The sequence below is a fragment of the Alosa pseudoharengus genome, unplaced genomic scaffold, assembly GCF_046254945.1.
Source record: "Alosa pseudoharengus isolate Yale_2024_CS ecotype anadromous, Long Island Sound unplaced genomic scaffold, YU_APseudo_1.1 YU_APseudo_1.1_scf_2, whole genome shotgun sequence".
Classification (NCBI taxonomy): Eukaryota; Metazoa; Chordata; class Actinopteri; order Clupeiformes; family Clupeidae; genus Alosa; species Alosa pseudoharengus.
The window spans coordinates 9,234,285-9,262,227 of NW_027468663.1; the positions used below are offsets into that span (position 1 = coordinate 9,234,285).

The following is a 27,943-nucleotide window of genomic DNA, read 5'->3' on the forward strand; positions in this document are numbered from 1 at the left end:
TCGAAATTGATCGAAGAGGAGAAGCTAGAGAAACAGAGCAGGACACAGGTAACAATGGGATGGGGGGGGCAGACTAATGAAGGTGGAGATGGAGATGGAGCGCAGGGGGATAAAAGAAAGAACGAGACAGAAAAGACTGCGCGAAGAAAGCGAAAGTATGATGGATTGGGAGACAGACTGCCCAAAGCCACAGTGCGTGGTCTGCAGTGAGATGCTACCTAACCATTCTAATGTGGTTCTCCACTGTTTTTTGTAACGTGAGAGCTCATAGACCAGTTGCACATTTTGATTTTGTTATCATGTGGCTAATTAAATAACGATGCCTGGAATGCGTCAATAGAATGAGTTACTTTTTTATGTGTTGGATGGTGGGGGTACGCGAGCCGAGTCAGGATGTAGAAGGTGGTCCGCGGGGAAAAAAGTTTGGGAACCGCTGTCATAAACGAACAACAAAAAAGTCACGTGACTTTACCCTTCGACGTTACTCACGGTAGCATGGTTTGTTTATTAGCCTGGTTAGCATTGCCACTTAACACTTACTGCCAGCTCTTCATGTGAGTAGAAGCACAACACCAGTTATCCAGACATAAAGGTTATCACCACGCGGTTTACATCACCTTCCGTTATTACAAAAATATGTAAGCCAGTTAAGCAAATTGCCGTATTGATCAGTTAGAGATGAAGCGCCCAAACCTGTGACGTCACATGCAACTGTAGTTTGTTATCACCATGTTACGACAAAAACTAAAAACAATTCAACTGATCCTAAAAATAAAGTATGACCACTTGAAGCAATAGATGTGACCCCAGTGCCTAACATATGGAAGGCATTAAATTAAGATCCCAATGTGCACCGAGATATTTTTTCTAAAAAAAAATCCCATCCACTCCGCTAAACTCTAGGAACGCAACCACTAGATGGCGATGAGACTTTCCCTCCCACTGAAGTCGAATCAGCCGATTTCTGACAGATTTCTGACCAGCTTGAATGAAGTGTCTATGCATAGACAGTAAAAGAAATGTCTATGCTGCAGCGCTGCGTGAAGTGAGCCGCAAGGTGCTCTGGGTATTGTAGTTGTTCCTGCACACGTGGGACATATCAGAACGGAAGTTCTTCGTTGGCTATCAACAACTATTTCAAACGGAAGAGGTATCAAAATGGCTGGAATTGAGTTGCTGTCGGACCAGGGATATCGACTGGATGGAAGGAAAGCTACCGAGCTTCGCAAAGTACAAGCCCAAATGGGCGTCTTTGGTCAGGCAGATGGGTCTGCTTATTTAGAGCAAGGGAACACTAAAGTATTGGCTGTCGTGTATGGCCCTCACGAGGTACGTGATGCCAGGGAAGTTAAAACGGGCTTCGGTGATGGCTCGGTGATGCAGCTCATGTAGTGGTTTTCTTTTGGCCACAGTTCCAATCCCGTGACTCCTTCGTAGTGTGTGCCTTAAACGATAGTTCCCACTGTACTGCTTCAGGATGCATTGTGTATTTTCTTCACCTTGATGGCATGGGCATATTCCAGGATGATTAAACTGTGAGAGTCCGGTTCATAGTAATCAGTTAGTTACTCGAGTCAGGTTCAGTTATCGCAAAACGATCCTGTCATCATGATTCTTGGGCCGCGATAATATCAGAATACAGCGAGTTTGCCATACATTAATAATAATAAAAATCTACTATTAATCACAACAAATTTCGAAAAGTTAACCCAAATAGGCAAAAATAATGTACAACAAAGTGGCCAGAGTTTTTGAGAGATGGTCAGAGTTGGTTATCCAATTAGAGTACTTCTTTCTTGTCCCCAGTTAGACAGCGATTGGGCCTTCAATATTTAAAGATACATCAAACAGTTAAAGGGCAGGGAAATTATGGGAGGATATGGGCTGTGTGTGTGTGTGTGTGTATGTATGTATGTAATTGCACACTTTTATATAATTTTGGATTGCAAGCAGGTCTTGTATATCATGGCTTACTAGGTCATCCAGATCATAGCCCTATTTTCACTGCCTAAGCACCACAAATGTCTATTTTTAAATAATACAAGGCTTATTTGTCATTGATTACTGTCCTCCAGTTTGTAAATACTCCCCTTAATATTTTAGGTGCGAGGTGCTCGAAGCAAGATCCAGCATGACCGGGCTGTCATTAACTGCCAGTATAGTATGGCCACCTTCAGCACAGCAGAGAGAAAGAGGCGGCCACACGGAGATCGCAAGTCCAGTGAGATGAGCCTTCATCTGAAACAGACTTTTGAAGCTGCTGTGCTCACCCAGCTGTATCCCCGCTCCCAGATTGACATCTATGTCAAGGTAACGTGTGCTGTTGCTACATAGGAGAAATCAGACAGTACTACTTTCTTTCATGTGTTTTTCATGACGTAGTAACGGCTAGCTCTAGAGGGCCAGCATAGTTTCCACCTTCTGAACTTGTGCTCTGTCCCAACAGATATTACAGTCTGACGGAGGAAACTACAGTGCCTGTGTGAATGCTGCAACTCTGGCAGTCATTGATGCAGGCATCCCCATGCGTGACTACGTGTGTGCCTGCACAGCGGGCTTTGTGGACGACACACCACTGGCAGACTTGTGCCACGCTGAAGAAAGTGGAGGGGGTACGTCCCTGGCCGTGGCGTTGCTACCACGAGGTGGGCAGATTGCTCTGCTGCAGATGGACGCTCGACTCCACCAGGACCACCTGGACACACTGATGGAGGCAGCCATGACTGCTTGCAAAGGGGTCAGCAAAGTGCTGGATGAGGTGGTGAGGCAGCACCTGCAAGAAACCTCTGTCCTGACTGGTGAGTGAGGAGGACTGAATTGGAATGGAAATGGACTTGATGGGACTTGACAGTGGAAGAATTCTTTATGTGTTGTTTTTTACATTCTATAAAATTCTGTTTTGTCTTCTGCAGTTGTGTTGTACTTATAATATAAACTGATTTAATAAATCATTGTTTGTCTGTTTATTTATGGAGTGTCCCAATAAATAAACGTTATTTCTGTGTGGGGGGCAGGGGGAACAGTAAGTGACTATACATCCTAGCCAGCAGGGGGAGACGAAGTAAAAGGGTTGCTTTAGTAAAAGGGCTTGTCCGCTGAATGATTTTGCCGGGGAGAAACAAGGAAATGCTTAGCTAGCCTTGGCATCAGGTTCACCTGCCTCCTTGTTGCAAGTGAAAAGGGTAAGTATACAATGCTCAATTTCTTTTCACTTTTAGCTCTGGGAATGAGTCTGTAGTCCTGGATGTGTAGCTGCTGAAGTAATGAAATGTGTGCACGATATGCCTTGAAAGTTCACCTAGCTTTTTATGTTATAACGTTAAATTCGGGGAGGAGACATCAGTGAATAAATATATGGTGCTTCTCGCTCAACATACAAATGACCATTTAATCATAACATCGTTTAAAGTGTTTTTTAACAGGTCGTCATGGTGCATGATTTTATTTGTGGTGTGAGATGCCATCACTCAGCAGATTCACTGATTTATTTAGGCTACTGGCTTACTGTCTTATTAATCTGTTGTTGTCGATGGTTAACAGCGTTAAGGTGAGCATATGTTGAAATATGCCATTTATGGTACTTTTCAGACAGGGTACCATAGGACGTCATGGGGCTATTATCAGACCCAAACCGCAGGAGAGCTCTGACCAACCTTCTGACCCGGCTCAACACTCCTATTTGGTATAATTTTGTTTTCTTAATGACCCTATGTTGGATAGACAGTACAAACAACACGTAACAATATACAGAAACATGTATCTCTAATGTTGAATATAGATACAATATCCAAATGCTTCTATAATAGCCGTTTCATCTACTGTCTCTTGTATGTCCTGTAGTGTGGTGTGCTACCTGGCAGGTGTGGCTTGGTTCATGGGCCTTGCATTTGAGCCCTTTACGCTGCGAACTTACATGTCAGAAAATGCCATGGGTTCCACTATGGTGGAGGAGAGGTTCCCATCCGGGGAGCGGGCTGTTGCCACAGGAAGGGAGTTTTCTGCTCACAAGAGGAAGGTTGGGTAGGTCAAGTTACAACATCAATGAGCACCCTGTTGCAATGATGGGGTTTGCGCTTGAGTCCAGTCAAATCAAAAGATAAAGTGTTGTTCTGGCGTTTTGAACAGAGCACTCTTACTTTGATTACTTTTAGTATAACACGTCCTTGTCTTGATAGAGTGAAAAACAGATAGATCAACTATCTTCGTCTCATTCAATTAATGAAATGTCTGTATGCAGTGGGATGCCTGTGGATTGGCTGGTGAAAACCATGCAAGCGCGTGGACTGGAGGTCTACACCCAGCGGTTCTCTCGCACCCTGCCTTTCCCCGATGAGAACAAAGAGAGATATGTAAGTGTGCACTTCAATGGATTCTCCTCAAACACAAGAATTGGCCCGTGTTAATCCTGAATGATTTCTCCTGTATGTCTTCACACCTGCAGATGGTGCATGGTACTAATGTCTATGGAATCCTGCGCGCCCCCCGAGCGCCACGCACAGAAGCACTGGTGCTCACCGCTCCCTGCACCGAGGGCAACAGCAACAACCAGGCAGTGGGGCTCCTGCTTGGGCTGGCACAGTACTTCAGGAGTGAGTCATGCGTCCAAGTGCGCACACCATTATTGCTTTATTGTTGATTGCTTTACTGATGATACTGGCTTGGGCAAACATAGAAAAATACCCATAAACCATCACACACACCATCACACCCAGAGTGTTTTAATGTCATCATAAATGTTGAACTGGTTTTCATACTATTTGTTGTGCTTGTCCTAATCCCAGATCAGGTCTATTGGGCTAAAGACATCATATTCCTTGTGAATGAACATGACCTTATCGGCATGCAGGCCTGGCTGGAAGGCTACCATCACACCAATATCACAGGTATATGTAATATTATCACAGGTCAATCTCATGTACTATTAACCAAGCTCAATGTTATAAGGCCACTCATTGACCCATTAACTCATACTATACTGGCATAACTCAGACACAGGCATTTCCTCACATATTAAGCCTCACCTATAATGACCTCTCCTGCCCCTCAGGCATGGACTGGACTCCCCTGCAGGGCCGAGGAGGCTCTATCCAGGCTGCCCTGTCTCTGGAGCTCAGCTCAGATGTCATCACCAGCTTAGACCTAGTTCTGGAGGGTCTCAACGGCCAGCTCCCCAACCTGGACCTGGCCAACCTCTTCTATGCCTTCTGTCAGAAAATAGATATCCTCTGTACAATCCAGGGCAAGGTAGGGTGGTCAGACTCACTTTAGGGCATTTGGCATCAAGGTTCTGCCACGTGTTGAGCACCATCATTTTTGGATGTGCAATTGACCTGTCGCTAAGCGCCACCCTTAGAACATAGATGAGCCAATGACAGTCCAGCCTCAACTGACTCACTCGGACATAAGCTCGGACAACTCCATAGGAAACAACAAGGAGGAGGCATAAAATGACAAATTAATGGTTATTTATGGAGTTTATTAACTCAAAAAAACCCAGACGGATAACCATGGTCAAGTGTTGTGCATAGGGGACGTGTAATACTGTAATGTCTGCATATTAGCATTAATAGATATATATCTATGGTGGCATTCCTCACAAGCACTGATTATGTCAGTGATGCAGCATGTGTGCATGTTTCTACTGGGAAAAGGGTTGCTCTGAGCACGTGTGTGTGTGTGTGTGTGTGTGTGTGTGTGTGTGTGTGTGTGTCCACACAGCTCCAGAGGAGTGACTGGGACACCCCTTCGGGCTACACGCACGCGGCCCAGACCATGATGTTGATGGTGATGAAACAGGCCAGCGGGCGATCCTGGGGGGACCACGGCCTCTTCCTGCGCTACCACATCGAGGCCGCCACCATCAAGGGCGTCAACAGCTTCCGCCAGTACAAGACCGATGCCACCACCATCGGCAGGTGATTGACAGTCATGCACTATTTATATTTGCTATTAAAAAAATATTTTGAGAAAATATTCAAAATATGTGTAGCAGTTGTTAATTCTCTCACCTTCGAGAGGCGTTTCTCAAATGTGTGTGCTCACTTCATGGATTCACACGTCAATTCACACCTCTTCACAAATGTGTGTGTGTGTGTGTGTGTGTGTGTGTTACTCCTAGGCTCCTGGAGGGCATGTTTAGGAAGTTAAACAACCTCCTGGAGCGTCTCCACCAATCCTACTTCTTCTACCTGATGCCATCCCTCTCCCACTTCGTCTCCATTGGCTACTACATGCCAGCATTTGGCCTGCTGGCTGTTATCCTTCTTCTCCGAGTATCCTTGCCTAACATGTATGAGTGAAACACTGACACTTTGGAGATATACCTTAAAAGAAATATGTGATATATTATACTGTTTATTATATGTTGCAAGTCCTCCCAATCTGAGATCAGTGAATCATTGTGTAATTGCATAGTAATTCTAAAGATGACAATGTGATGTATTTCTTGTATCTGCGCCATATGGGTGTTTGTCTGTTAAAACCTTAACCCCAGCATAGGCATTGGACCTGTGGGTGCACCTGGGGACTCCACCTCCAACAGAGGATGGAGTAGCAGGGGAGGAGCCTGTAAGAATGACAAGCATCTATGATTGAATATTAAAATCTTTTACTTTAGCTTTTATTTATCTTTTTTATTTTATCTAGTTTTCAATTCCGTTCTTGATGAAAAATATGATTATACACACCATTTCTCATTCTCTCCCTCCCTTGCTGCTTTGTCTTTTACTCCCTTCTTCCTTCCCTCCCTCTGGTCCTCCCCCCTCTCTCTCTCAGGATTCCAGCCCTAGTGCGCTGTCCATCCTGACCCCAGTGGTCATCAGTCACATGACGGGTGTGGCTCTGTACTCCCTGCCCATCCGTTCTCAGGAGATGGCCGTGGAACACTTCCCCGTGTCTGAGACGGAGGCGGTGGTCCTCACGGCCATCGCCATCTACACAGCCGGCCTGGCCCTGCCCCACAACACACACAAGTACAGTGTGCACACACGTGCACACACACACACACACACACACACACACACGCACACACATCCTTTTACTCATTCTCCATTCAACTTTCTCACACTCTGTCTGATACACGCGTACAATGTCATAACTGAACACTCTCTCCCTCTCCTCCTCCTAGGTTCCTGGCCGGGGAGGGCACTGAGAAGGGCTGGAGGGTGCTGAAGCTGGTGGCCCTGCTGTACCTGGCTGTGCTGCTGGGCTGCACCGCCCTCATCAACTTCTCCCTGGGCTTCATCCTGGCTCTCTCCATGGTGCCCATCGCTGCCTTCATCACACCCCACGTGCCCAAGTAACTGCCCCTCTCTCAGTTTCTCCACTACTTTTGTCTTTATCTGCAGATACAGCAGCAGAAACAATAAAGTATGACTGATTCTGTATGTTCTGTATTGACAGTAATGTTATGTATTTTCTCTCTCTCTCTCTCTCTGTCAGGGTGCTGAGTGCCACCATCATGATTCTCCTGAGCCCCGGGTTCACACTGCTCTATTGCGTGTTTGTCTACCAAGAGCTCCAGGAGTCGCCGGTCTCCCTGGCTGAGGGCTGGATGCTCTTCCTGTCGGTCATCTCGCAGGGCATCTTGGACCACAGCCTGTACGGCTCGCTGGTCTACCCTCTGCTGGCTCTGTTTGTCTACCCCTGCTGGCTGCTCTTCTGGAACATTCTCTTCTGGAAGTGAAGGAGTCATGTCTGAGCAGCAACCAGAGTACTGCTTGGTTCAGGGTCAGCATCACCCACCCTCCAAGTGCCATCATGGGCTTTAACAGATGAGATCAAGAGATGACATACTGATCTCTGGTCTGTGCTGTGGACTACCAGCTATCCTGGTTAAAAGGGAAAGTGGGCATCTGAAGGGCAAGAGGGTCAAGGGAAGAGGGAATTCTCAAAGGTGCTGTTGACACTAGATGAGAATGGACTGCACTGATTGGGTTAAGTTATTTTTTTGTTCTTGTTTTTTAACTTTAAACTCAAGGATAACGTTTATGGCAGTATATCTGTATGCATGAATATGGTGTCAAGAGTGGGAGTAGGAGAGGAAACACTTTGGTGTGAAGATGCACTGGAAAACCGTCTCTTGTTGTTTATGTCTTTTGTGTTTATGTTGTTTCTGTATTTAAAACAATGTTTTTATAGTGTGCCTGATCCATGCCCTAAACCTTTTCACCTCAAGAACTTAATACTACTAATAAAAGCGCCTTTTCCCAAATATTTCATGTATTTACATATTTCTATTATGTGTTAGTCCAGTTTAGGGCTGCAATAATTTATTTATTAAATTAATCTGCAACTATTTGGGGAATCGATTAATCAGTTTGTGTCATTTTTAGAGAAAAAGACCCCAAATTCTCTTGATTTCAGCTACAGATTTAGCATTTATGAAAATAATCTTAAGGTGCAGTCCTAGTCCAGTTCAATGACATCTAAAAAATTGGCCCATGTACTTTTTGATGTAATTTATTCATTTACAGTATTACCATAAAGCATGTTTTAGATTATTAATTAGGACAGATTTGGATTTACATTTGTTTTTACAGTCTCGCAATTAGTTCATTCATAACTTAAATAATTTGCAATATAAAAATAAAACCACTTACAAACACAACTATGTATATTACCTCGGTCACCCCTGCATGTGTTTTAAAATAAGTCTGAACCTAATCAAAAGAAATCACAAGGCATTTGAGAGGTTACCCTCCTCAACACTTGTTCACAGTTTATCGTTTAAAAGAGTGGAGGGGTAGACAGAGCAGAATTGGACTGCAGTAGAGCATGCTACACAGCACGGCCCTGTCGAAATCAGCAAACCCCTCTGGCCGTGAAAAGAGTCCTCTCTAACGTTGGCATATAAAAGGAGCGGGAGAGCCAAGGTTGATGTTTTGTGAGGGTGACGCTCTGCTACATCACTGAGGGGCCTTGCTGAAGACACACAGGGCCCTAATTTAAATGTTGGGCAAAGTGCAAAGTCCGTCTATGAGAAGTTCTCGTGCATGAACTAAAGCCATCATGTGGCATGTGACCACTTTTCGCTGACCCTTCGATGCTTGTGCTTAGGATCTTTCTCATGGTAATACATTTGCAAATAGATTTTCATTCGCTATTTAGTTAGCTTTAGCTAGATACTTTGCCCGGCATTTAAATTAGGGCCCAAAGTGCCAGATGGCTGCCATCTTGGGGGGAACCTGATGCAATAATATGGATTTCCTGACCTACGCAGTGGCGTTCTGGTGGGACGACCTATGGGTGGGCTGGGACAGTCCACCCACAGGATTAATCCACGTAGAAAGTAGGGGGGGGGGGGGGTAACTTGTGCTACCCTTTATCTGTGCTTGAGTCTGACTCTACTCGGACATCCTTTAAAAGTTCTCGGCAGGCGTAACCACTTCTAGTTCTATTATGTGTTTGAGTAAAAACATTTGGCAAGTCAGAGATGTGTTGTAGTAAGTTGTGAGTCATGAGGAGGTTTCCACCACTGGAAGTAGTTGTGTTTCAGATGGCATTGCTGGATGTCCCACTGCTCCCTTGATCGACTCGTCTTCCTCTCTCCTTCAAATGGAAGAGAAATTGGGTGGAGAAAATGAGTTCCTCTAGCTTACTATTTCAAGTCCATGGTGTCTTGTGGTAACATATCCTGAGCCTGATTACCTAATTCACTACGTTACATACTGCACCTTTCCACAGAGGAATGTTCTGTGCCGTCATCATTCAAATGATGACCTCTCCTTCAACAGCACCTTGTTTAGTGCCTGTGTGCTGCACCGCGCTTCTTTGCACCAACTGATCTCTTTCTGGCCTTTTTCCTTTGTCCTGTCTAATTTCAAATGATACATATTCATGCCATTTTGAGTGCCATGTTTTTGGGCAGTACATACACCGATCTATGCCATCACAGGTCCCTACATTCAAACCTCTCCTCTATATTGCACACTCACAATTGTGCTTAACTTACAATTAACTCATTTGCTAATGCATTTTTGTCAAAAACCCTGCCTATTCACAAAGTAACCCTATGTCCCTCGGATTGAGAGCTTTAGGTGGAGCCTCAGAATCACCACTGACCCAAATGGTCATAGTGTAGAGGTGTCCATTGTCAGGGTGCTGATCTCTCACCTGTTGGATGCGGTCCTGCTGGTGCGACTCCGGTCGCGCCGCGCTACAGATCTCACAGCCGGGACGACTCGCTTTGTTGATGAACGTGCAGGATGGACACGCCCAGCCAGCCTGAATTGGAGAGACAAACACACATGCACGACACACGCAAGGAGTGATGAATGGCTATTTGAAGTGTGACCTAATGGTCAGTCCACATTGATTGAACGGAATTACGTTCATCTTTTGCTGGGACAATGAAACACTCCTTAAGTACCTGAGTGTTGTTGACCTTGACATTGGCCCCACCCAGCTGCAGTGAGTCCAGATTCACTATGTCTGCTATGCTGAGCTTCTCTGCTGCACTGCTGTCTTCTCACCACACAAAACAGGAATGTGACACAGAAAACACGGAAAAAAAATATATGATGCAGGTCTATGAAACTTAAAATGGTAGGCTTGGAAAAAAGTTACTGTGAAACTGTCTCTGTGTGTACACATGTGTAATGTGTGTGCATGTCTCTCTGTGTACGCATGTGTAATAGTGTGTGTGTGTGTGTGTGTGTGTGTGTGTGTGTGTGTGTGTGTGTGTGTGTTAGCATAGGCACGTATGTATGTGTCTGTGTACGCATGTGTAATAGTGTGTGTGTGTGTGTGTTTGCATAGATGTGTATGTGTCTCTCTGTATACGCATGTGTAATAGATAGATAGATAGATAGATAGATAGATAGATAGATACTTTATTGATCCCCAGGTGTGTGTGTGTTACCATAGGCAGGTATGTATGTGTCTGTGTATACATGTGTATGTTGTGTGCGTGTGTGTCTCTGTGAATATATATGTGTAATAGTGTGTGCATAGGTCTGTGTGTGTGTGTGTGTGTGTGTGTGTGTGTGCGTGTGTGTGCGTGTGCAGGTACTGACATGCTTAGATTAAGATTAGAGATTAAAAAATAGAAAGCATATCAATCTGCCGCCGAACAAACCTGCAGGCAGGGGTACGTTTGCGTGTGTGTGTGTGTGTGCGTGCGTGTGTGTGTGTGTGTGCATGTCTGTGTGAGGTGCTCACTCGTGCTGCTGTGGCTGAGTCTGGATGGCAGGGTGCTGTAGCCCCTCCAGTCATGAGAGGCGGGTCCATTGGTGGGTGGAGTGGGGGCAAGGATAGGGGTGGAGGTGGGGACGGGGGTCGAGTTTGGGGCGCTGCTGGGCATGAGGAGGGCGCTCTCCTGGTCCTGTTGGCACAGCTGGCGACTCAGGCGAGCCTGGCGGGCAGACAGCAGGTACAGGAAGGCTGTGTCGCCATGCCGTGCCACCCCGTAAGATGCCAGCGAGCGTGCGTCGGTACACAGGCACTGACCAATGACCCAGCGCTGCACCCGAGGGTGAAACCCATACTCCAAAAAAATCTACAACATGGAAAGACATCAAAGAAACAAAGCCTGGCTTAGCTCATCTGTCTTGATTCAATTAACTGACCAAATTCCAAATCAAATTCAAACCCAATAAATCTACCCTTCTTATAAGACACTATTAATCCTACGCCTGCAACATCAATTCAGTAGCCGTTCTTGTGAATGATGTTCCATAGTTCACCGCAAGACTGGTGCAGTTTTTCAGTTACAGACATCTCACCTGCTGTTTGAGTGAAGAGACAGTCATGTGTGGCATCACTTTAACTGTGACACAACAGGAAGAAGAGGCATCCTCCACTACCACAGCAAGACTGTAACACACATCAACAAAGTCATCAGTCAATGACAGTAATCAGTTACTATAGTCTATATATTTAAAGCAATTCCCAATACTGACTATTTTCTCATGCCTCAGAGTATATCTACTCATTATAAAAATTCACTATGACTATCATAATCAGTACCAGTGATAGGGAAGTAAAGTACACACTACGGAGGTATTATTATAGGCCAACAGAGGAGAAAGTACCGGTCCCATTCATATCAATGGCAGATACTAGCTTACATAATTCAGCCAAAAATATACTCAGTGGTATCCAACATGTGTTCACTTCCTTTCACATTTTCACCATCAACCCAATTAGATGGTCATATTACCGATGGCCACAAATTATGTTGTCCATTTTCAGGGCCTGTTCCTCCCAGCAGAAAGTTGATAGCTCCTCCAAAAGTCCACATAGAGAACATATTATTTTGTGTGACACCTGCTTGAAGTGTCGTGGGCCTAATTCAATGAAACACCCATTAAGGAAGGTGCCTTGATAACCCCAGTGAAATGCTCTTGAGGGCTGTTCTGTTGGTGATGTTTTTGACCACAAAGGTTGATTTGTTAGATTTCGTTTTTGACGGTAAATAGGCACATTTGTACTGTAGATTGGCCGCTGTGTGAAATCCCCTAACTCTACGTTTCCAACGTTTTTTTTTACAGATGGTGAATGCTAACTAGCTGAAGCTAATCCTCATGAAGCTAATCCTGACCTCCCTGCATATTTACACTCTCTGAAGACAAGTTAATCATGTTTGAAAGAGTTTGTGACACAGCTTCAATGTCAATGAGAATGTTACAGTGTGGGTACAGTGTAATGTGTCACAGATCCAGTTAAACCTGGCAGAGTCTGGACTAACTTGATATCTTCATCGTCATAGTTCTTCTGTGAGGGCTGGATGCTGAGAGACAACTGCTGCTGGGCCAGGGCTGAGGCATGTTGCATGGCAGAACTGGTATCTCCTGCCTCTATGGCTTTGGCTAACTCTATACACAGTTCCTCTGGGGGAGAAAGCAAAGGTTAGAGAGAGACAGAGAGAAAAAGCAAGTTCAATAGGTATAATAGGCATAACAACAATGTCAAGGACTCAGTGCCTGCCATCTTGAACTGAGGATGACAAGCCTAAGGGCTAGGTCAATACCGGTCTTGTGAAATACATGCAGGAATGAGTTCAGGCACATTCACCTTTGGGTGCTAATTCTGTCAAACCCTGTTGTTCAGCAGGTTCAATGTTCTTCTGTCCTTCTTCCTCTGAATTCTGGGAGATATTTGCCACTGAAAGATGGACCAAAAGATAAAGACAATGAGGGAGACTGAGGTTGAAACAGCTATATTTATGACCAAAAGGTCACTGAGCATCGCTGATTAACAGTAGTCGACTCGGCACAACCAAGAGAAAGTGGTGGATGAGAAGGATGTTTCAAGTGGATGAGATGAGATGAAGTTTCCACACTGACCTCTTTGTGCCTCCCTCAGTGATGACATCACAACAGTCGCCCATTCCTGGGCCTCCTGCTCACTGCGAAATTTGAAGCTGAGGCAGTCATGAGGAGGTGTGGTCAGTCGAAGTTCATGGCAGCGCGGGGATTTAATCTCATATTTCACTGTCCGTAGATCAAATTCAGCTAAAAACTAAATGGGGAAACAAATTCCATGTGATACCAGAAAAACATTTTTTTTCTTCTTAAAATATTTGCAGGGAAAATGGACAATTAAAAACAATAAACCACAAAATGTAAAGCAATGACAAGATATTCTAGAGGTAAGTAGACAAAATGCATTATCATAAAGACACCACATACCCATAAAGGCTAAAGCTCCTCATTGAAACTGATCAGCTCATATCACACTGTCATGACCTTACCACACTGCGACCAGAACTGCAGACATCCCTAAGGGCTAATCGAAACTCTCCAGCCCGATTCGGGTCCATGCTTAGTTGAAGACGAAGTGTGTCATCCCCAGCTCCTGGAAGACACAGCGGCCTGAGTCCTGAATGGCACACCGATACTCGTACAGACATGAGTACTGTATTGCAGGTGGATTGCAGTGCTCCCAGGATTGAGGATTGAGCAGGAGGCGGCATCTGAGCCCACCCGCCGGAGCTCAAAGCCATATTGTGTAATTTCTATGTAACTATAGATGTAATAACTACTGCCACAATAGTCAAAATCATTACGTTGCCATCTCACCAAACGACTGACTGGCTTGTTAGCTGGCAATGCAACCAGAATGCAACCCAGTGAAAGAAAACGAAAACAGGAAACTTGTCCGACGTTTATTTACTTCCCCCTGCACAAAGAGCTACAACTGTTCCATGTCTAAAGTAATGCAAATGAACAAATTACTTTTTAACGGTTACAACTGAGGCGATACTTCATTGTTGACGGCTTCTAGAACCATTGCTTGCTGTTTACATTTCTTTCTTTTTTATCCTCCCATCTGAGGAAAAATCACGACCCACAATGACGCTAAATAATCCCGGAAACAGCTGTCGAAATAACTCAGTGGACACGACGGCGATAAAGATCTAGAGTTAACATTCCTTTTTCATTCAAAAAGGCAAAATCATAGGCCACAACTATTCGTTGTAAAATTTGCTTTAGAGTCACAAACATAGTCATAGGGTTGAAACTATGAAAATTCATATAAATATCTAAACTGTCAGCCTGTCACATGAGAATGTGAAATAATCTTTCACTTAAAAGTCGATATGATATCCCACCGTATTGAAAGCCTTGCGTCTATTACCCATCGTCAGTTTTGAAATTTGCAGCGTTGACATCGTCCAGGCAACTCCAAAATTAGTCATCTTGGTTCCATCGTTTCCCCTACTTTCTTAAAGTTGGTTTCTATACATTGATTAGTCTCAGTTGATAATAAACTGCTAAAACGGTGGCAACAGTCAAGCTTCAAACTTAATACCACCCCTTTTCCATCACCATTTTAAAGCTTAAATGTTGAAAACGGCAGATGGGTTGCAGCACACACCAACACATTGCACAGAATGAGAAAGCATTCAGACTTTGAGAATTTATTGTTCCTGGGCATCTGAAACAGAGCTATATAACAAGATAAGAGTCCTCTGGAGTCTTTCAGATCATAAAAAGAAACAATGTAACCGAATTTAAACTATAATTAGGGGGGAGCAAAAAAAAGGAAACAAAAAGAAAAACAAACCAATACAAAAACAAATATCCAGTCCTTCACAGTAGGCAACAGTAATAATAATTAAAAAAAAAATCCATGAGCATCTCCATTACTTGCCTTTGTCCCTAAAAGGGATCATTAATAATATTAATATGAACATTGATAAAAAATAATTACAAGTTAAAAAGTGGGGCCCGCACCACTGAGGGAGCAGTGCTTGGCAGCTGTGTTTGATAGCAGAAGAGGGGAAAGGTTTGTGGGAGGAGGGGCAGGATTGCAGTGTCTATGCCGAGAGATCACTGTTGTCAAAACGTTCTTGGTCATAGACCTCCGCAACGACCTTGCGGCCCCCAAACCAGCGGTTGTTGAGTGCCTGAATGGCCTTGTTCATCTCCGCTGCCGCAGAGAACTCCACAAAAATCTTGACTATGACCTCGGCGTCCTCCTCCTCGCCCTGCTTCTCCTGGTAGATGATGACTCTGTTCACGCCGCCAAACTTGCCGCATTCTTCTGTGACTTCACCCTCAAGCTCGTCGTCGATGTCTTCTGGACCCACCATGTTCCTTAGCACCATGACAGTGGACTGCAAAGACAGCAAAGGGCAATCAAGACCTGCAAACTTGCCATGTCATGGCATGAAAACACCAAAGAAAAACAGACCCAGAGAGAGGCTGCTACACCTCGAAGTGACGAGTGGATTTCATGCGTCTCATTGAATCATACTACGTTGTGATTTAATCTTCCCACTCAAACAAACACTAGCCTGCTATATAAACCCTACTCCCTGCACTGGGCAACCCTGAAGGCCCACCTCTTGTTTCCGGAGTAGCTTCTGCATGACCATGTGCCGGGCACTGCTGCCAGAGATGCTCATATGCTCCTGCTCGCTCAGCATCTCCTGGCCCGTACCGTCCAGGGATGCCTCCTCCTCTTCCGTCTTGGCTTCATGGGCTGCAGCTACAGCTGCTGCCGCTGCAACCGCCGTGGCCATAGCCGGTGGCGAGGACAGCACTGGGTTGACCAACCCCACCTGGGGCAGGACGGGCATGGCTGGCCGCGCAGGAGTCACCCCTGCAGACAAAGCAAGGACCTCAACATTGAGTCAGAACATGCTGGATAAGCTCAGAGGAGCCTGTTAGCCCTGGAAAAGCCCTACTGTGGTGAGACTTTAGGGCAAACCACAGACTTTACCAAGTAAGGGAGGGGGGGATCCCCTCTAGCATAGCATCCTTAAATACATGGATAGCTGGATATGGAACAGTCTCTAGACACTTGCCTAGGCTTAAGCTTAAGATCGGCTCCAAACTTACTATTGGACCATCAAGTTCACCCTGTTCATTTTCCATTTAAGAACACTGTTTTGAGGCTAAATCAACAGGTGCTGGGTGAAAGGAGCCACAGTGCTGTAAACTGCCATCTTAAGATATGGGCACTGTGCCACCTTCACCTGTGTGCAGTCATCAGGTTTCACACTTTATCCTGGTCAGAGAAAAGAACCGTGTGGAAACTGAACTTAAGTGCATTATGTGAATGACGTGGGTGTGTAGGTAGTGGTGGGGTGATGGGTTTCTGAGAGTCCCTCTCCCACCAATTTTTTTATTATTATTTTTTTATTATTCCATTTGGATGTTCAAATTGCTGAAATGTCAAAAACCCATCTCCACAAAAACACACAGGATCTGAGACTCACTGGCCAATAGGAATGAGATTTGTGTTTATGAGGGGAGGGGCTAGAGTCCTCTTCACACTTGGTTGGTCAGTGTGCAGCAAAGGGGAGGGGTTAAGAGGCCACGGTCAGGGCGATTGTGGAAAAAAGGGAGGGGAAGAGAGGAGAGAAAAGGAGAGAGAGAGAGAGAGAGAGAGAGAGAGAGAGAGAGAGAGAAAAAGAAAGAAAGACAAGGAGAAAAGAGAAAATAAAAGAAATCTATTAGTGGACAGTCCCTGTGACAGGCTATGTGCATGTATGTATTGAATAGGAAACAAATGCAACCTGAGGGAGGAAAAGTTTACACATAGGTATACAAACACACCCTGAATGAAGGGCAGAAATGAAAGGGGAAATGGTTCAAGACTAGGAATGGGCTCATTGAAGGGGGTGATTTTGTAGTTACCCACTTACCAGCAGTAACCAAGTAATCCATAACCCATTATTTAAAAAAGCATGGCATGGCACATTTAGGTATTTTCAGGCCATGTCATCTTCAGTGATTAATTTTTCCATTTTATGGCAAAAGACAACATTAGCCCTATGAAACAAAAACTAAGCAGAAACAAATTACTGGAAGTGATGGGCAAAAACGGCAATTTAAAAAAATACTAACATTGCTACATGTTACAGTATCACTCACTACAAGTATCAATCTAGCCAACTAAACAGGTAGCCCATCAACAGTGCATTGAAGTCAACTTTCTAAGATTGGTGTGGAATGCCATGGTGCGAGGGAAAAAAGGTATAATTAAGAAAATCAAGAAATCAAGAACTGTATGCATTTATAGACAGAATACTTGATTGCTTGGGCCCATTCCTAGCAAGGTTGTTAGTCATGCAGGAAAACAACTCCACTCAGCAGTTACACACATTCTTAAAAACATGGGTCATGTGCTCAGACAGACTGGAATATACTAGGGATTAAACATCTACTTGCAAAACAGTGACACAATACAACCTTACTAAGAAAAGGGAGAATGCAAGTCTTGAATGCTACCCAAATGACCATAGAACCCACCTGTATGCGCAAGCCTCCTCATTTGCAATAAGCCTGTCTATACCTTACATCATGCAGTGAACCGCATGCAACTCAGCAGCCATCCCCAATGCATGTGTCAGTGGCAGTGACAAAATCCTGCCGATGACCTTCGCTGAGGGCGATGTAATAACGCTCAAGGGAACTTATCTGGGGAAGGACCGCCATGGAGGAAACCCCAGCTTGCCCGTCCCCCCACCCTCGCCCACCCGTCTCCACCTTCTGTCCTGCGTACCTGTGATGACTCCTGGAGCTTGCGCTGCCATGACTGCTTGAGGCAGTTGCAGGCCTGTTGCCGCGCCTGTCATTGCCCCCAGGATCTGAGCGCCCGCCACTGCTTCCTGTAGGGAAAGACCGGGACATAAGGGAACACCGCCTGGACAGTGCCCGTTAACCAGGACACAGAAGACATGCACCCACACCGCCAGCCGCGCACACAGACACACGCACACGCCCACGCACGCACACAAATGACAGAGGTGAGAAGGGACGAAACTGGGCATGGAGTACATAGAGAAAGAGGACAGGGGACTGGCTGCATAAAGAAAAGAAAAAAAAACACTAATTTGAAGAGGGTGTTGATTAGGGATTATTCAGCATGGAGGTGGCATTCCAACAACAAGTTTCATTTCCGCTGGTTCACAACAGCTCATTTATGATCAGCTGAGGTATAAAAATACATGCTCTTGAATGAGATTAGCATTACCTATAGTATCAAGAAGCTATAAGCAGCTTTCCTCCAACTCAAGTATAATGGACATTAATGTGGTTGACTTAAATACAGTGCTACCATATTTAAAATATAAATTAAAAATACAAATAGAAAAATAGAAAAGGAAAGGAAACTTCTTAAATTCTAGCAAACCATTGGCAGTGTTGACTGGCATATACCAAATGCATTATGCTGTACTACTACATAGCACAGTTTCTTCTTACTGGCTCAATTGACTGTACACACACACACACATATATTGACAACAGAATCATCTACAATGACCAATCATGTCTGATAATGATGGTTATAGTTTAGTCGGCTGTAAGATGATTGATGTATGATGATTTAGTATATGCAGCCAGCCCTAAGAGGGAAAACACAGGAGGACAAGACAAAACATAAACTATTCTTCTATAATTATATCATCTATGATAATGTCGACAAATGCTCACATTACATTTATCTTTACCATGGGTGATTACAGCATAGCTTGCTCAATAATTACATTTCTGTGTATGCAGCACTACAGACACTAAATAGGAAAATAGTGAAGTTAAGAGCAGACTGCTTTGAATTCTCATTAACTGTCTATGCTAAACAGATAGGTATGAAACTAACAAATGAACTAAGAAACGTAACAAATTTTTTAAAATATCAGGTCACACAACATAAGTGTGAAACTGCACATATTGAAAGAATTTATATACATTTGCACTATTTTCAACATCAGTGAGGCCTTTAAATAATGCACAGAGCATATTTATAATTCAGCACTGTTTTTGGTTGCATTTTCTTAAAGAGACAGGCTGCTGTGCAAACAAATCATACAAGGCCGAAGAGACTAAATCGATTCTAGCATCATAGCATCAATAGAGACAAAAGGGCTACTTAGATCTATTTTAAATTGTATGAGGTGCTACTATAGCTATGAGAAACAACAGCAACCATAACATCCTAAAATTACCTGACAATTAACATTTTACTTGCCCACAAATTAAAAGACAATGATCACTTTACTTCTAAAATAACACGAGGGGCCTGAAGACAAGTCCCTCCCAACACTTAAAAGAGCTACACATAACAAAAAGGCACCAACGTGCTTGGAACAGAATTTCCTGAAGGATTTACCAGACAGTGTAGGAAGTCTTCTGTCCGATTCTCCGGCTGGGACAGATTCCATGCCATCTGTTTTTGGAGTTTACACGCTATGTTATCTTTCTGCATGTAAAAGTCTCTGTCTCAAATAAGTCACACTGAGTCATCATGCCATCAATTGCCTAGTCTGACTCAGAGAAGACCCTGACTAAGAAAAGAAAAAAAAAACTGAGCCATATTCTCTCTCGCTATTTCACCTTGGGTCTGGTATTGCCTGATTAGGCTAATTTATCACGCAACCTTACTGTACAAGGCTCCAGTCTAGAGCCAAGAGAAAGCGGCTGATCACTCACACACACCCTGACTAAGAAAAGGTAAATTATGAAAGGAGTAAAGGGGCTCACCTGGGCAGTGATTTTGGCGGTGGCAGCAGCAGCCGCCACTGCGGCTGCTGGGGGCAGGCCGCCAGGCGTGGTGTTCGTGAGGAGGGGCATGGGCGGCGTCACAGCCTTGCCCACGCGGAGGTACTGGCCCCCTAGGTCAAAGAGGTTCATGGACGACACGGCGTCCAGCGACGATTGCGGCTTGTCGTACTCTGTGGTGGAAGACACAAGGGTGAGGAGCTGCAGGTATTCCATTTCAAATAAAGCAACCATATCAGGGCTCTACAGTGCGCCCATTTCACTCGCACATGCGAGTAAAAATGATGGCGTGCGAGTGCAAAAAAATATTTAGGCGCACTAGTGCGAATGACTTCTAACCATGTCAATGTTTGTGTACAAAACGTTAGATTAGCCAGCCAAGATGTAAATATTGAAGAACTTAGTTCTTCTATCCACCGAATTCATCGGATATAGGAGGAACAGGATGAGATTCTGAGAATGCAGTGAGAGAAGGAAAGGTAACATGCCTTTTAGCCCAGTTGACGTATTGGCTGCAATATGCAAAATATAGCTGTAGTGAACAGGCACAAAAGTAGCCTCCCGTAATACTTCCGTTTTATTCAAAGGTAGAACGCTACTGACAACTCCAGGCTTCCACACATGCTTGTTTGTTTACACCGAATACAAGCTTAAGTGCAAAACGAAAGTAGGCCTAACATTTGCCTACTGCCCCCATCAATGCAGATATTTCAAATAAATATCCTTGAATAGAATATGTTGGGTTTTGTGGAAGATGGACTGTTTTGGTAGTAGTATTAGGCAGTATGCACTCAGATAGGTCACCATGGGCATATTTGGATTAGCTACAGATGGATTCACAAATAAATAAATTAGCCTACATTTGGCAGGATACTTGATATACAGGCTAAATGCAAATATGGCAATGCATTATATTATTTTACATTAACAAAATGTAGAAAAATAGAACGGACTGAAAATAAAGTAGGCACTGATATTCTTTAAAATCCTGTTTCCTGTAAATGTTGTCAGTCATTCTTAATCTTCGCAATTGGTGCACTGGCATGTTTAACTGTTAGCTGCAGTGTAACGTTAGATTGTTAAGCACAGAACTGACTGTGCGCCCACATTTTTGTCCGTGCTCCTAATTTTAACTTGGGCACACAAGTGCTCCTGGAAATTTTTTTTAGTGTAGAGCCCTGCATATGCTGCTGAAGTATGACAAAATGTTCTGTTCAACTAACCAACAAAAATGCACATGTTGTTCATGTGCCAATTTAAGGGCAAAAATCCACAGTAACCTTGCGTCTGGATTTTTGGCTACAATATGACTGTACACATTCTGGGATGTTCAGGGAGAACAATTAGGCAATGCAGCCTCATTTACCAGTTGTCACAGCCTTGAAACCAGACTGGATAGATACTAGCTCATAACTAGCAGCCTATTACATTGTTAGCTAGGTACATAGTATACTAAGCCTAATTTGGTTGATAAAGGTGGCTATATGCATTGACACTTCCCAAATGTAAAAATTCTGTAAAACAATTGATGTGATGTGTCCCAGTGATTGAGGATAGAACCAGCAGACGATGAACACACTGGCACCGAAGACATAGCACTGGCATTTCTCTGCCTCCGTACATTACACACACAAGTACTGAAGTTAACAAGCACGTGCCAAGAAATGGAGTTGGCTACTGAACAGAAAAAAGAAAGAAGATAGGCAATCAAGGTCACTAGGCAATGTTGCCAAAGACAAACTGGTTAAAAACATCTTATTTTTCACTTCTGTATGACCTCTCAGTTTAGCCTGCAACTGGTTTAATACTAGTGCCATGAATCAAAAGGCAAAGTATGAAGGGAACTGCTGTAGACTGTCACATCTGTGGTGAATTTCACAGCAATAGTAATGGGAGGGATGACTGCAAGCGTCTCATAAATTAATTCAAAACCACCTCATTAGTGAAATATGACATGTATCTGATGTCAGTTGATTTTCTGAAATATTAGAATGTTTTCCCAAACCCAGATGTCTAAAATAGTTTTCACTGACTTCATCGAAGGCTGGCCAGAAAATAAGACAAGGAATATGAAGCCAAAAAAAGAAATCCTCATTATCATTACACCATTCTTACAGTTGTATAACTAGATGGCTTCTTAGGAAAGGCTTTTATCACAAAACATATTAAGACTTACCTATGAATCCATAGCCTTTATGTTTCCCTGTAGTGGGGTCTCGTGCTAATGTACAGGATTTGATCCTTCCAAAGGCCTCAAAGACGCTTTTAATGTCATCATCTGACAAATCCGGGTGGACTGAGGCAATGTAAATTCTGTTGAAAGCCCGCGCTTCTTCTGCTAACTGGTCGATGATTGGTTGGGCCTGACCAATATTGCTTGGTCTTCCAACCTACAGATAAAACAGGCATTTACAAACCAGATAAAAAAGATAATGATGTGTGATTAACAACAGCTAAACACAAGAAAGTTTTCCAGACACAGACCAAGTCTAGTCCTATAATACTAGAAGCAAACCTCAATGAAAATCTCCACTGAGAAAAATCTGATATTCGAGGACTGCTTGAAAACTGTGTGCATATGTTTAATAGAACATACAGTATGCTTCACATCCACTTACTTTAATGTTCCTCCCACCAAGCATGACCGAGTTCATTTGCTCTAGCGCTAACTGAGCAGCCTCTGGCATTTCATACTCCACAAATGCAAAACCCTGTGGGACACAAGGGGCACAGTTGAGATTTCATTCATTTATATATATATATTTTTAAACTCAAACACTGCTTTTCATAATGATGTGTCCCAGTGATTGAGGATAGAACCAGCAGACGATGAACACACTGGCACCGAAGACATAGCACTGGCATTTCTCTGCCTCCGTACATTACACACACAAGTACTGAAGTTAACAAGCACGTGCCAAGAAATGGAGGTGGCTACTAAACAGATAAGAAAGACAGATAGGCAATCAAAGTTTTCATTTTCTGACCAGTCAGTTCTCAAATCTAACCTTATGCTTCATAGTAACAGAATCCCAGGACATGTCTATGCTCTTAATGGGACCAAAGGGAGCGAAGGCCTGCCGGACGGTGTCCTCGCCCAACTCGTAGTAGATGGAGCCCACGTAGACGCGGCACATGATGGCCAGGGCTCGTTGCCGCTGTGCTGCCACCTGCGGACAAGAAAACTCTATTTAACGCTCACTGCCAGCAAATGTTTTACCTTCAAAAGAGTTTGCATAGACAAAGGCTGCCCCAGTGACTGAGGATAGAACCAGCAGACAAGACACTGGCACTGAAGACATAGCACTGGCATTTCTCTGCCTACATACATTACACACACAAGTACTGAAGTTTGTACTTCAACAAGTGTGTACCAAGAAATGGAGGTGGTCTGGAACAATGCTATTATGTCCTTCACACTGTTATCTGGTTATCAGCCAGTCATAACTTTGTACCTGACAGACTTACCGATTGCAATGGTGAGAGAGGATCTCCAAAGCCCATTGACAACGAGGCCATCTAAAAATGAAGATCATTTTGTTAAAACAGAATAGAATCCTATCAACACCCAATCAAACAGAAGACATAGGAATGGGCCAAATGTGTCTTCACCTGTATGTTGTTTATCTGTTGTTGCTGTTGGGCGAGGGTCTGTTTAACCAGGACACTCTTGATGCTCTGCTCCATGGCATACTTCTTCGCCTGTAATAAGAGACAACTCATACAACCAAAAGAAACCAAGCAACACAGCTGGGGTAACTTTCCAACAATACAAACCTGAGCTACAAGACAAACGGGAGAATGGAGAATTAAGGGAATATTTACGTTTTCAACTTCTCATGGCTACATTCACAGATAATCATGTTGATGAATGTTTCAGTGCTGTCTGTGTACCAAGATTTGAGAATAGCACCAGCAGACACCGAACACACTGGCGCTGAAGGCAGTCTTGGCTCTGCTCTACCTCCGCAGACGACACTGGTGGACACTGAGCAACCCCACATGTCAGTAGATGGAGGACATTAACAAACCTCTTAAGAGGCCCTGTGCGTTAAACCACAGACTGTATGCCAGGGTAATATCTACTCCCCTCTGTTCTCCCCTCCAAGATCTAATACGAACATATTCTGTCTTAAAGCAACACCAAAGAACTTTCCCTCTGTTGCACGCACGCTATTTGTTTATCCAGCACCGGCTTTGCAAATAACTATGTCCACAGACAAGGCAGAATATTTTGCATGACTTACGAAGTACGATGTATTGCGACATCAGATGCAAGGCAAATTTGTAGTTTCTTATGTCTCATTCCATCGAACTACAGATCCGCTACCCGATCTGGCAAACTTACATAGTGCGGTTATAGCCGATGGAGGGCCGCGAAGCGAATGCAGAATTGCCGTTCACCCTGTTACAAGTTGATGAACCACTGAAACGATTTTGGAAACATTATTTTAAGGCATAAAAAAGTCTTTGGTGTTGCTTTAAAGGAGCTGTAAGTCATGCTGGATAATGATGATTAATCTATAGCGTTACAGGTTAGAAACTGCTTACAGTACCGTCAACACTTGACTAATCTATAGTGTTACAGGGGAGATGACCATGCAAAAAAATAGACACCACGTCATGTCCCTTCCTCCTAGTGTCTTACCTTCTGCAGCGCCTCCTGTTGCTCGGGCGTGAGAGGCGGCAGGCCAAGTTTTGAGCCGGTGCCCTGTCCATTCTCCATTGTCAGAGCCTGGCCGCCCTGCACACATACGTCCATAAGAGGTGAGGGAGGAAAAACGGACATGTTTTCATTTACCAAACACCCAGTGAAACATGGGTGCAACAACATCCACATTCTAATGGTGAAATCCTAACTTTAGAGCAAACTCACATCTGAGCACTGCCAATGTATATACATTTACCTTCTGATTTAGAGTAGATCACAATTTTGCCTTGATGGAGAGCACCACTGCACTTTAATCTCAAGCTACACTACTGATTTTAACAGTACAGAACATTTCTACATGCTAGCGTTAGACGAATCACTTTGAGCTTGCTCTGAAATGTACACAATGGAATAAATGTTACATTTCAGGAACAGGCAGCGAAGAGCAGCGTTTAAAGGCTCAAGCTAAATTCATTAAAAAATTAGATAGGCAGCGGCCTATTATAATTCTCTCCTACTGCATAGAAGAGGGACACATTAATTAGGGGTAAGATATCAGGAAGAGAACAAAACAGGACCATGCAAATATATCAGCACATGGTGGACACCCCTTCCAGCAAAAACAGGAAACATTTGACATCTCCATACATTAGGGGAGTTTCCCCCTCCCCCTGAATGTGGATTTTCTCTACTGAAAGTTCTGTGAGGCAAGTGCCCTTATTGATTACTACACAGAAGAAAGCTGAAGTACCTTTGCTCATATGAACTCCAGAGTGGTGCACTGCCCTCCTTAAGGAGGTTTGAACCCAAATAGTTCTGCCATTGGTTTTGGAAATATAGTACAGTCAAGAGATACGCTCTACAGCACAGACGACACATAGAGAGAAACGACAAAAAGGAAAAAAAGAAAAGAAAAAACACAAACCTACTTAGCACAAGAGTCACTGGAGGAATGATTACAGCAATTTGAAAACAACTTGTTTGAGCCTGTAAGGCACTTGGATTTGAGGGTTTATGACACACACACACACACACACACACACACACACACACACACACACACACACACACACACACACACACACACACACACACACACACACACACACACACACACACACACACACACACACACACACACACACAGTTACGACTGACATGCTTTAATTACAGACATATATATTACTATAAATGGCACTGTAGAATCGTAATGATTCAACCGAATTCTCTTAATCTGTGTGGAAACCGGTTCAGATGTGAAATTTCGATTACAAAATGAAAGTTAAATATATTTAAGACTTTAAAGCCAAGTCTCGGCAAACGTAATACAGAGGTCACATTTCTTCCATTCTCTGTACTGTTAGGACATTTGGACACCACATTTTTAGTCACCAGAACTCCTAACCTATACTAGCAAACACGAAGGGCATAGACATAAGCCGTCACCATTGCTCAGAGTGGTCATGTGGCCAATAAACTCTCCGTGTTTTAAAATGAACTATGTTCATCCAACAGCATAATACATACAATGACAGGTAAGGTTAAATTTAAATTTGTTCTTAGCTGGTTGGTCTGAAATGAATGGGGGGGGGGGGGGGTTATGAGTAGTTTAGCCTCTATGGTCTCACAACCTCCTAACAACCTAAAACAATGAGGAGCGCGAGAGTGTAAGTCTCTTCAACTTGGGTCAATGGGCACAGGGTAAGTCTGGCAATCTGGCTAAGGTTACACCACAACCAGTGTGTTTTAGCAATGGGAGAGTAAGACCCTTACCTAGCACCTGCTCTCCGTTGGGGTGTCCTGCTGCACGTTACCCGTGGGGAGATATTAAATATGGAGAGCTTATACAGTTCAAATCAGAGTCTACAGGGGGAGAAAAATCCTTCACATAAGTTATAAATACATGATGAACACTATGAACATATGCGTCACTGCATCAGGTCCTACCCTCCATCACATGCTCTGAATGTGGGTTCATCTGTTTACGTTAACAAAAAATATCAAAACGTTTTATTACGTTGTCCATTCAGACGTTAATAGCTTATGTAACGTGTGCAAGCCAAAACGGTAATGTAACGTTAATCCGAGGTGGGTAACGTTACACCGCTAGACTAGTTTAACTAACACGAGATGATAGATCAACCAATGCAAACAAAATTGCGCTCGCCCAACAACAGCTAAAACATCAACGAAGCAACTGGTTGTTGGAGGACAGCTAGCAAGCTACGATTAACAGTGGGATAGGAAACTGAATTGGCGTTAGCCAACTTCACCTTGCTAAGAGTATGAAACTCTTGATCTTCCGATATTAAGTTACGTTAGGTGGTTTACAATTAAGCAATGCAATAACGTTATAACGCTAGCTGGTTTCTTTTATATTACCAATATATGTAAATATTTACATAATTTGGTAGCTAAAATGTAGTCTGTTTAAATGCCGCTAACCAACGCTTTTGGTGAGGCCTTTTCAACCTCATGTTGATGTTAATTCATACACTGTAGACGGACTCAGTCCATTCAGTTAGCATTCAGAGCTAGATACAAAGCAACATTTATTCCATAAAGTAGACCCATGCCTCATAAAATCCGGGGTGGAACGCAGTCAGTAAACGTTCACGTTAGTATTACAACCAATAATAAATGTACATAGCGTTTCACACCACCAGTCTTGTGACAAAATGGATATGCCGCGATTCTAACGTTATCCTTAACGTTCTTCATAGCATAGTTCTAGATGTTAGCTAACGTTAACGTTGCGTAGGCTACTGTAGTTAGCAAGGGGACAATGTGAGGGATGATTAGCTATGGAATGGTCGTAGTTTGTGGACATTTTGTTTTAGGTTACAAACCAATATACTTATTCGTTATCTATAATTATACACTATAGTAGATACATACCTAATCGGTAGATTCAACGGAATAACGTTAGTATATCCAAGCCTGTTTTCTAGATAGCCATCCAAGCTAACTAGCACAAGGCCTAGCTCAATGAACAAAATCCCGCTCTCGCATTTCCAATCCACATTAGGCTAACGATAGCTAGCTGGTTAGCTAATAGTTAAAATGTTGAGTTTGAATGACTTAGCCTCGCTACAATCATTGTGTCTCTCAATTGGATGGCAAATGTTTGCTGAATTTCAGTGCTGTAAATATAAACAATACCACTTAATTATATGCGTGCATGAGGTAGTATATCCATATTTTTAATTTACCGCAGACACCGCCACCGCCATGAAGCACACCTTTTCGTGGAGGCCGACCCGCTGAATATCACAATGCTTCGCGATAGTTCGATGAACGCAGCATTAGACTACACCTCGCGAGAACAACACTCCAC

At 43.6% G+C, this 27,943-nt stretch overlaps 4 protein-coding genes and 4 non-coding genes across 14 annotated transcripts; 2 read left to right on the forward strand and 6 right to left on the reverse strand.

Annotated features, from left to right (window-relative positions):
* The first annotated feature begins 1,099 nt into the window (after positions 1 to 1,099).
* Positions 1,100 to 2,949, forward strand: exosc4 (exosome component 4). The gene is made up of 3 exons (XM_076295756.1): positions 1,100 to 1,329; positions 2,104 to 2,310; positions 2,447 to 2,949. Exons 1-3 carry the CDS (start codon positions 1,159 to 1,161, stop codon positions 2,804 to 2,806), a joined length of 738 nt encoding a protein of 245 aa, XP_076151871.1. The 5' UTR covers positions 1,100 to 1,158; the 3' UTR covers positions 2,807 to 2,949.
* Positions 2,950 to 3,110: 161 nt separating this feature from the next.
* On the forward strand, positions 3,111 to 8,214 carry gpaa1 (glycosylphosphatidylinositol anchor attachment 1). The gene is made up of 13 exons (XM_076293592.1): positions 3,111 to 3,182; positions 3,589 to 3,682; positions 3,841 to 4,020; positions 4,238 to 4,349; positions 4,442 to 4,589; positions 4,782 to 4,883; positions 5,048 to 5,244; positions 5,719 to 5,915; positions 6,119 to 6,272; positions 6,499 to 6,567; positions 6,775 to 6,971; positions 7,127 to 7,297; positions 7,441 to 8,214. The coding sequence occupies exons 2-13, from the start codon at positions 3,609 to 3,611 to the stop codon at positions 7,682 to 7,684; spliced, it is 1,845 nt and encodes a 614-aa protein (XP_076149707.1). The 5' UTR covers positions 3,111 to 3,182; positions 3,589 to 3,608; the 3' UTR covers positions 7,685 to 8,214.
* Positions 8,215 to 8,444: 230 nt separating this feature from the next.
* On the reverse strand, positions 8,445 to 14,752 carry sharpin (SHANK-associated RH domain interacting protein). Of its 2 annotated transcripts, none has more exons than XM_076293595.1 (9): positions 13,694 to 14,752; positions 13,287 to 13,461; positions 13,015 to 13,104; positions 12,689 to 12,830; positions 11,724 to 11,814; positions 11,161 to 11,497; positions 10,370 to 10,464; positions 10,114 to 10,224; positions 8,445 to 9,549 (listed from the first exon to the last, which is right to left on the reverse strand). In XM_076293595.1, exons 1-9 carry the CDS (start codon positions 13,943 to 13,945, stop codon positions 9,493 to 9,495), a joined length of 1,350 nt encoding a protein of 449 aa, XP_076149710.1. In that variant the 5' UTR covers positions 13,946 to 14,752; the 3' UTR covers positions 8,445 to 9,492. The 2 variants fall into 2 exon arrangements, with proteins under 2 accessions (XP_076149710.1, XP_076149709.1); XM_076293594.1 differs by having other exon boundaries at positions 10,370 to 10,467.
* A 95-nt stretch (positions 14,753 to 14,847) lies between these two features.
* puf60a (poly-U binding splicing factor a) lies at positions 14,848 to 27,888 on the reverse strand. Of its 6 annotated transcripts, none has more exons than XM_076293597.1 (14): positions 27,819 to 27,888; positions 26,380 to 26,469; positions 25,358 to 25,465; positions 24,604 to 24,699; positions 23,568 to 23,657; positions 23,424 to 23,474; positions 22,964 to 23,125; positions 22,574 to 22,666; positions 22,132 to 22,345; positions 19,938 to 20,128; positions 19,567 to 19,623; positions 17,959 to 18,064; positions 15,791 to 16,050; positions 14,848 to 15,562 (listed from the first exon to the last, which is right to left on the reverse strand). In XM_076293597.1, the coding sequence occupies exons 4-14, from the start codon at positions 24,679 to 24,681 to the stop codon at positions 15,263 to 15,265; spliced, it is 1,602 nt and encodes a 533-aa protein (XP_076149712.1). In that variant the 5' UTR covers positions 24,682 to 24,699; positions 25,358 to 25,465; positions 26,380 to 26,469; positions 27,819 to 27,888; the 3' UTR covers positions 14,848 to 15,262. The 6 variants fall into 6 exon arrangements, with proteins under 6 accessions (XP_076149712.1, XP_076149714.1, XP_076149713.1 ...); XM_076293599.1 differs by lacking the exon at positions 27,819 to 27,888 and adding an exon at positions 27,505 to 27,809; XM_076293598.1 differs by lacking the exon at positions 25,358 to 25,465.
* Positions 21,489 to 21,626, reverse strand: LOC143135776 (small nucleolar RNA SNORA57). The gene has a single exon (XR_012989207.1). It is a non-coding gene; the product is annotated as a small nucleolar RNA SNORA57 (small nucleolar RNA).
* LOC143135775 (small nucleolar RNA SNORA57) lies at positions 22,749 to 22,886 on the reverse strand. Its single transcript, XR_012989206.1, has one exon. It is a non-coding gene; the product is annotated as a small nucleolar RNA SNORA57 (small nucleolar RNA).
* Positions 23,201 to 23,342, reverse strand: LOC143135777 (small nucleolar RNA SNORA57). The gene has a single exon (XR_012989208.1). It is a non-coding gene; the product is annotated as a small nucleolar RNA SNORA57 (small nucleolar RNA).
* Positions 23,842 to 23,974, reverse strand: LOC143135778 (small nucleolar RNA SNORA57). Its single transcript, XR_012989209.1, has one exon. It is a non-coding gene; the product is annotated as a small nucleolar RNA SNORA57 (small nucleolar RNA).
* Positions 27,889 to 27,943: the final 55 nt, after the last annotated feature.